The following is an 8,932-nucleotide window of genomic DNA, read 5'->3' on the forward strand; positions in this document are numbered from 1 at the left end:
CAACTTAAAATTTTCAAATAAAAAATTTCCATCTAAACCCTTTAAAATAGCAAAATTTCAAAGAACACAATTGAATTCCATGAGATTTTGAAATCAAAGCATTTCTCTTATATTTAAATTTTAAACAAAGGATTTGTCTCATTTTATTGTATTCCAAACACACTTATAGGGAGTTCAAACTCAACTTAGCTTCATCTATCATTTGCATCGCCATTGTTACTTGACTAAAAAAGAATGTGGCCATTCAGTTAAGGTACAAAAGATGCATGCACGTTTGAGGCAACTTTTTATATTGAATTCACTGAATCTATTACTCTGGTGTTATTTAGGATTTTTCATCTATAGAACAGTATGAGTCTTATATTAATATCCAAATTGCAAGTGATCAGTCCATTAACAACATCACCTAAAGCACAAGATTGATGATCAATTCTTCAATGAAAGATACCTATATGTCCACGACAATCTTTGCATCGAGTTGAGAGAATTCTTCAAAAAAGGCCTTGAAATGCTCATAGGAATGCTTGACATCATCTATAGCACACATTTCTCGTATGCTATGCATTGACAACTGCGGTGCACCTACATCAACAGTACGAATGCCCACGCCGCTTGCAAGAATGGGGCCAATGGTTGAACCGCAAGCCGTGTCATTGCGAACCACAAAGTCCTGCATCAACATATGTTATAATTTATTTCCACTGATAAACAACTACCATCCTTCAGTTTTATTTATGATGATTCAGCTCTCAATAGGGTAACAATGCCTGTTCCAATCTGAGAGAAGAGAAGGAAAAGAAAAAAGAAATGAAAAGATACTAAAACATTTCACTTAACAGACCTGTACAGGAAGCTTATGCACTGATGCTATCTCCCTGAATATGAAGGATGTGACTGCATTAGTGGCATATCTTTGATTTGCATTGTGTTTAATGACAAGCCCTCCATGCAATTTAGGCTGATGGTTCTCTTCATGTTTGTCCTAACAAGAGCAACGGAATTAATCTGAATATATATTATAGATCATAATCATAAAAGCTTACCCCAACTTTTCACATGCACAAGAAAAGACATACCATGTAATTGGGGTGTAGTGCATGCGCCATATCAGCAGAAACAAGGAAGCTTCTCTGAATAGCTTTCTCAAGCATCTGAGAAAATCAGCATAATGACACAAGTCAATACAAAAAGCCCGATCAGGTGTCATTCCATAATAAAATATCATGAACAGTCCTCTTATACATGATGCAAAGAACAACTTATAGATTGATACAATAATCCATTAGGAAAGTTGAAATAGTCACAGCTCCATTTCCTTTTAAACATCTACATAAGATATAGAATGATAGGATGTTCACAGAAAAGGTAATAAGAATCATCCCTGTCGTCCTTTAAGTATGAAAATGAACAAATAAGATAGTTGCATATTACCTGGGTATCTGACCTAAAGGAATTTGTAACCCGGGATACAGCATCTAGCATGACTGGAGAGCCAGCTCCTTGGGCAGAATTAGACCCACATTCTTCATGATCAAACAAAGCTACCATTCTAACACCAGTCTCTTCTTCGAGACTGGTTTCAGAGGATGTAGCATCTATCAATGCCTGTCAGTTAACATAAGATAATCAACCATTTATTTTGAAAAGAAAAAGAAAATCAATCTAGCAAATAAACAAAACCTTTGCACACTTTGTATGATTACATTCGAATTACAAAGCAGACAGCTACATAATCTTAAGATCCAAAAGCTAAAGTCAACATTTCCTTCTTTCACAAGTATCCTTTGTTAGTCATACATATGAATTTGGTGTCGTTAAAAATATCTGATATCTCCACCCACCTCCTTTTCCAAAAAAAGGAATATATGTCAATGGATGTTCAGTTGAATACAAAATTTTCCATCAGACGGGAGGAACGCCCAAGATGTACTAAACCTGAGGTTGGCAGACTAAAGTACAAAAAATTGAGGAGATAAGGAGGGGGAAAAGAGACAAATCCAAATACCTAGGATTTATGTAGAAGTCTGTCACTAGATGTGAAGTTGAAAGCATAGCATATAAAACAATGGTCAATGAACCATAAAAATAAGGTTTAATTATTCTGCCGGTTCCTATAGTTTCATCGAATTTTCAATTAAGTCCCTATACTTCTTTTCTTTTTAATCGGGCCCCTATACTATATTAGATTTTGTAATTAAGTCCTGATTAACAGCAAACGTTAAAAAAACGTTTATAAAAAGTAAATTTACTGATTTACCCCCACCATCTACCCTCTTCCACCCTCACTGCCCTCCACCATCTGCTCCCCCCCCCCCTCTTCTCTTTCATCCACCATCTCCTCATCCTTCTCTTCCGTCACCACCCTCCCTATACCAACAAGTTCCCTTTTTCCATAGCAGATTTTTTGCCATAATCAACACATTCAAAACCAAAATTTTTGTCATAATCAATTTTTAACATGATCAGAAGCAAAATTTTTATCATAACATAATCAGTTAATTACAAGCAAAATACATAATCAAAACTCATATTCAGAATTTTTTAACACAATCAAAAATTTTTTTAACATAATCAGTGAGCAGAAGTAAAACCAAGTAGAAGCAGAATGAAACAAAAGCAAAATGAAACAGAAGCAGAAGAAAGATGAAGTGTCGAATTGGTTCTCCTGGAATCTGAATCGAGACCTGTAGGTCCAACAGCATCAGTCCAAGCCTCAAGGATGTTGATACCAGGAGCAATCAAATCTGGTTTGAGAATCTCAGGGTTCAAGTCGTTAGGTCCTCTTGCAGAGAATGATGCCAGAACCAGTGCCAATTTGATTCCGAAGATCGTTCCTTTGAATTCGAGAGTTGCACTAGGGTTTGCGGTAGATGAGAAGTAGGATTTGAGATGAGGTGAGCATCGCCGACGAGGCCCTTACCGTTGGAGATTCCGTTTGCGAGGATCATTTCAACTCCACCAGCTTTCTTCACCACCAAAATTGGCAACCCTAGGGCTACATCCCCGATCGTAAACCATGATTTTGCCTCTCACTAGTCTCGGATCCAGTGAATTCTTCATGCAGAGTGAATTAGATAGAACACCAGATTTCCTAGGGTACACTAATTGGTACATTTTCCCCCTCAACGGAGCTCGAAGTAGTGGATTTGATGGAAGAGGTGGATGGCGTGGAAGAGGGAGAGGGAGGAGAGAGAGAGTACAGGTTTTTTTATTTTATGTTGAGGGCACTTTTGTAATTTAAAAAATAAAAGATGTTATCTTTTAGGTTTTTTATTTTTATGTGTGATATATTCGTTTTATTTAACGGAATATTCCGTTAACTTTAACTTTTTATAGGGACTTAATTACAAAATTTGATATGGTATAGGGATTCAATTGAAAAGAAAAAAAGTATAAGGACCTAATTGAAAATTTGACGAAATTATAGGGACCAGCAGAATAATTAAACCTAACAATAACAATAACCAAGACTTGTTCAGTTAAAGTGGGTCTAACTACATGGATTCCGATGATACATACACCAAGTCTCTTAATTTGGCAGCGAAGATGCAGAGAATCATGATCTAACTAAATTGACTTGTCAAACCATGGATGCATTAACTACAAACAGAATAATACAATGTATCAGGAAACAAACCATCTTCTGCCCTCATGGAAGAACATTAAACGGAATTCTTAAAAATTTCATTATCTATGGTATATGCCTCATCCCTATATCCTCTATCAATACAAAATTGAGTAAGTAGAGAGGAAAAAAAATTACTGTACTTGAACTATTGATCGCTTAGTTAACACTTATTTATAAAGGGCACCAAATTCAAGTTTAAGCAGTTCATTGGCTGTAGTGCAGCAGCTCTTCACTCAAACATAGATTACAATGATGTTGTGAAATGGTTGGGTAGTGATGGTTTTTTCTGCTTTGTCTTCTTCAAGTAAGGTAAATATTTTTGGGATGGTAAGCATCAAACGGAAAGGCACAGTTCAAAAAGAATATTATAATTCAAAATTCATATCACACGTGAACCTGAAACTTGAGAAAACAATTTATGTAAAACTTAAACCTTCAAGGAGCAAAATGACATGCAGAGGTTATCAAGCCGTCCTGAAAATATGAATTCCTGTGCAGCTCCAGCAATTACACTTGGTTGGGTATCACAAGCTTGCAATTCAAAATCACAAATGTCTTCTGGTTCACACCCAAGCTTGCTTGCAAGCAACTGGGGAAAAGAAAAACAAGATAATTACCAAGAGTTAGATCCACATTGAAATCTGCAAGTAGTGTGAAATAGATGTCAAAAGGAAATGTAACTGAAGCACCTATCAAAAAGAAGGCACTATGAATTTCAAAACCTGCTAACCTGCAGTAGAAGAGAATGGTGTTTAGTATTGGTAGTGTCAGTTTTATCATTTGCTTTCTTTCCACTTTCAGTTGAATCATTTTCAGGGACAGCTTTATTCAGCTCTGCCTGCAAGACAGAACTCAACCCCATTAAATGTATAAAAGCTAAATCAAATAACTAATAAGAAAGTAAGAAACACTTTGCATCTTAATAAGCAATGCTGGTGGAAACTTATTCTTTAGTTAACTAGATACAAGTATTAGTGCTAAAAAACACAATGCACCATAACACAAAGATGGCTTTCAGTAAGGTGCAATTAAAAGCTAATAATTCTATATAAATCATTTTGCCACCTCATCAAGAATGATTCTTATCAAACAAGATATGCATCTTTAACCATTAATTGAACTCTCTAGGACTCTGGCTACATGCAGTCAAATAGATTGCAACTCGGGTAAAGTAATTGTTTCAAAATATAATTCAATCTTTAACTTGATGCATTATACCTGGGCATCTCAATCTAATCATTTTCTTTTGTCCTTAACAAAATCATAAACATAGCAAAGGTATGAGTATTAGTGTATTACATATCCTGTGGCAGAAGCATGAACTTCGTTTAAATCCAGTATTACCTTCACTGAAGTAGCCAAGACAGGAAGAAGATGAGACTGAGCATTAGGTTTGAATCCATCACTATTAACATTCCTGATCAAACAAGCAGCGTGTTCTAAATAGTCAACAAACAACGGAAGAATGTGATCATCAAAGCAAACAAAAAAAAAAAAAAAAAAAGCAAAAATACAAACAAGAATGATGCGTATTTTCGAAGAAGACCTGTCCAAGTGAATAGCCAAAGTAGGGATCCTCATTATTGGTTCCTCAATTCTAACAAGCCGATGCGCATAAGAAGAGGCAGAACCCTCTTTTCTTTCTCGAATGATTACCCTCCCAGCAATGGTCAAGTCCCTATCAAACCATGTATGCCACAAGCCACCACCATACGTCTGAACCCCAACCTCCAAATATCCACCTTTAGTCACCTACCCCAAAAGAAAACCCATGTCATGTTTATGTCCAAAAGTTAATTAAGCCCCCAAATTCATGTTTGATCTATATATTAAATTTTGCGCATAAATGAGATTCATACTATGATGCACAAATACTTCATTTTTACTCAAGTATGTGTATATGCATCAAATACGGCTAACTTATTAAATCTGTGATTAATCTTTTTATGAAATTGCCTAGCATCATATTCATTCAATATTCGAATTAGTATTTGTGCTTCACATGACTAATATGACTGATATTTACTTCTAAATAAATTAAATCAAATCAAATCAATAAAAACTAGATACCTTGGTGACGGGCTTGAGTTTGAGACAAGGGCTATCAGTATGAGCACCCACAATGTGGAAACCATTTCCAGCAACATATCTAACCACAAAATTCGAGAACACAGAACTAAGCACAAAATTTGAAACAAATGCTGAAAATAGAAGCGCCGAGGGATAAGAAAGTAGAAGCACCTCTGACCAATGGCAAAAGCGACGATGGTAGAGTGATTCCTGGTGAAGAAGTACTTTTTTCCAGCTTTCAAATTCCAAACTTCCTTTTCCGAAAGCTGGTCAAAACCTGCGCTTCGCAAACGGTTCATCGCCTCCTCTGAAACAAAGTTAGATTACATTAAAGTAATATCAGAATGAATCGAGTGAATACAACTGAATCAAGAAAACAGTTTTCTTTTATCTGGTTAATTGTTATTACCGACGGCGTGAAAAGCAGTTGGAGAAGCATTGAGGAAGGCAACAAGATCGGAAGCGACATCTTTCTTGTGTTGTTGCCTCGCCATCGTGGCAGGGGTTTTTGCTTCGAAAGGTTTTGCGAGTGCGAGAGTGAGAGTGCACGCGACTTTGTGTAGTCAGCTACTTAGCTCCGAGAGTCGTATAACGGTGCTGCTAGCATTTCGACAGAAACAAGTTTAATAAACGTACCATCCGATAAAACTAGATCGATTTTGTTATGGTTAAACATTTCGTAAAAAAATATATTGTAATCAATAATATTAAAATATTTTTTTTTCATGGTATGTTCGACTTATACTTTATGGCACAGGAAGCAAAATCCAAATTAGAATTTACAAATTACACTAAATAGTCATTTTATTTTGATTTTGACAAAATAAACCTTAATTTTTATTTTTTGTTAAAATAAATTTTTAAATATTTATTTAATAAAATAATCTAAATATTTAGAATGATGAATTAATGAGTAACACATTTTATCAAATTGAACAGATATTTGGAGTTTATTTTATCAAAAACGATAATTGAGTTTCATTTTATCAAAATCATGATTTTTTAATGCCAAAATTACTCTTTTCTCTATAAATCATAATTGGTTAAATTAAGTCTAATATATTAATAATATAAATTATAAGTTTTTAAATACAAAAGAAAATATAAAATACTTGTATAATTATCTTACTAAAAAAAACGAAACATAGTACTAGTTTAAACATAATTATGAAATTGAAAGTGATATTAGCCAAATATATATACATAAGATCATTATTTATTCTCTTATTTTAAAATAATTGTCGTTTTTTTACTTTTTTTAGTTTAATGAACTTAATATTAATTTTTTAATAAATTCAAAAGGTGAAAACAAACAGTTATTTTAAAATGAATAGGTAAAGTTTAGTAAATGACTATTATTGCATCATTTTTTTCATTATTGTTATGATCTTACTTGTCAATTTTTAAGTTGGTTATCTATTTTATTATATAAAAATTAAATTTTTGTATTTAATGATGAAGTTGATATGGTATTTTTTTAAAAGTGTTTTTTTGTTTATTTTGTTTAATTCATTAAATATAATTTATTATAATAAACTAATTATATCAATTAATTGATTTAGTTAAATATTTAAATATCACATTAATTGATTTAATTAATTTATAAATACCAAACTAAATTTCAATTATTTAATTATGAACCTATATGGCTTCTTGAAGATATTTTTTAATTTTATTTTGTTTGATTGATTAAACTAAATCAATTATAATCAATTGTAAATAATCTATTATTATACCAATTATTTGATTTGGAATGGAATTAATAACATATTATACGTAACAATTTTTTTCCAATTCATTTAGTTTAACATAGTAAACCTAATTATACTAATATGCAGCAAAGGTCGAGGGTTCGAATCCCGCCTTGTGCATGTTATTGGCCAGCGGCAGACTCTTAAATAGAGTTTAGATTCGCGACGGATTAATCCTTAACCTGTTGGATTGGGGGATAGGCAACAACAAAAAATTATATTAATATGTTAACGTTAATCTAAGTCTTTAATAATTTTCTTTTTATGAAAATAATAATATTTCACGTTAGCTATAAGTTTTTGCTATTATTATATTAAATTTAACTTGTCAATGTAATTTAATTTTTCAATTATGCGATATAATTAATATTCAAATGATGAATAATGTAAATTTTTTCTTGTAAATAATATTAAATACATGATTTTAATTTACTTACATATAATTTTAAGTTCTTATTTACTATTTAACACTTTTCATATCTTTCATTTTGTAGACAATTCTTTTGTTTTTTTTTCACTCTTTAAAATGTTTAAATAATATTTTGTATTTTATTTTTCATCTATTTTTCTATATTTTATAATTTAAAAAGTTAGGAAAATTAATATGATTAGTATAGAAATTAAAAAAATTATTAAATTATGGAGTTAAAATTTTTCAATTTATATTTCTAATTCAATGAACAAAAAGTATATTTTTCCTTTTAATAAAAAATTTATGACATTTAGCTTTTTTTCTGCACTATATCTTACAATTTTACTATAGCTAAAAGATTTTCAAATACGAGAAACTATCACATTATTAAATATATTATTAGGGGATAAATTATTAAATATAAATTAATACAAAATACATAATAGTCAGTTAATTATCATAATCACATTTAAAGGTATGAAAGTTATTTTTATATAATAAAAATAATATACTTTAAAAAATATTTTTATATAATTTACTAACAACTATATGTGATATTTATTATATTTTTATTTTTAATAAAATACTATTGTATTAAAGTGATACGTTTTAAAGGTGTATAAATGTGATTTTTATTTAAAAAATATTATAAGATAGTTGTAACACCGTAACTATCAAAATGTCACGCTTCCAGCTGCGCCATTCTGATAGTTTAGGTATTACGACGATTCTTAAAATATTTAATACTAAAATAGGAATCTGTTTTAAACTTTAAACCATATTTCTCAAAGACTATTTTCTTGAAAATATAAATCCATACTTACAATACAAATTACAATACTTACAAAAAATACATATATATATATATATACATATTATTAGTTTACAAGCATTTCATATAAAAATTTCCATCCCTCTTACAAAAATTGTAAAGTTAAAAGCGAGAAAAACATAAATAGTAAAACAATACAAAATATCGTATAAACAGAAAAGTATTAAACTCTTCTGAACTTCGTCGTCCATATCCTGAAAAAGAAAAGACTTGTAGGGGAGTGAGAACATCGTCCTCGC

At 31.4% G+C, this 8,932-nt stretch overlaps 1 protein-coding gene across 1 annotated transcript; it reads right to left on the reverse strand.

The window, feature by feature from the left end:
• Positions 1 to 273: 273 nt before the first annotated feature.
• Positions 274 to 6,334, reverse strand: LOC112722219 (probable aspartyl aminopeptidase). The gene is made up of 11 exons (XM_025773198.2): positions 6,108 to 6,334; positions 5,870 to 6,005; positions 5,699 to 5,777; positions 5,175 to 5,380; positions 4,973 to 5,045; positions 4,359 to 4,466; positions 4,062 to 4,217; positions 1,432 to 1,605; positions 1,077 to 1,151; positions 842 to 982; positions 274 to 670 (listed from the first exon to the last, which is right to left on the reverse strand). The coding sequence occupies exons 1-11, from the start codon at positions 6,190 to 6,192 to the stop codon at positions 449 to 451; spliced, it is 1,455 nt and encodes a 484-aa protein (XP_025628983.1). The 5' UTR covers positions 6,193 to 6,334; the 3' UTR covers positions 274 to 448.
• Positions 6,335 to 8,932: the final 2,598 nt, after the last annotated feature.

Source organism: Arachis hypogaea, chromosome 11 (genome assembly GCF_003086295.3).
Source record: "Arachis hypogaea cultivar Tifrunner chromosome 11, arahy.Tifrunner.gnm2.J5K5, whole genome shotgun sequence".
NCBI lineage: Eukaryota > Viridiplantae > Streptophyta > Magnoliopsida > Fabales > Fabaceae > Arachis > Arachis hypogaea.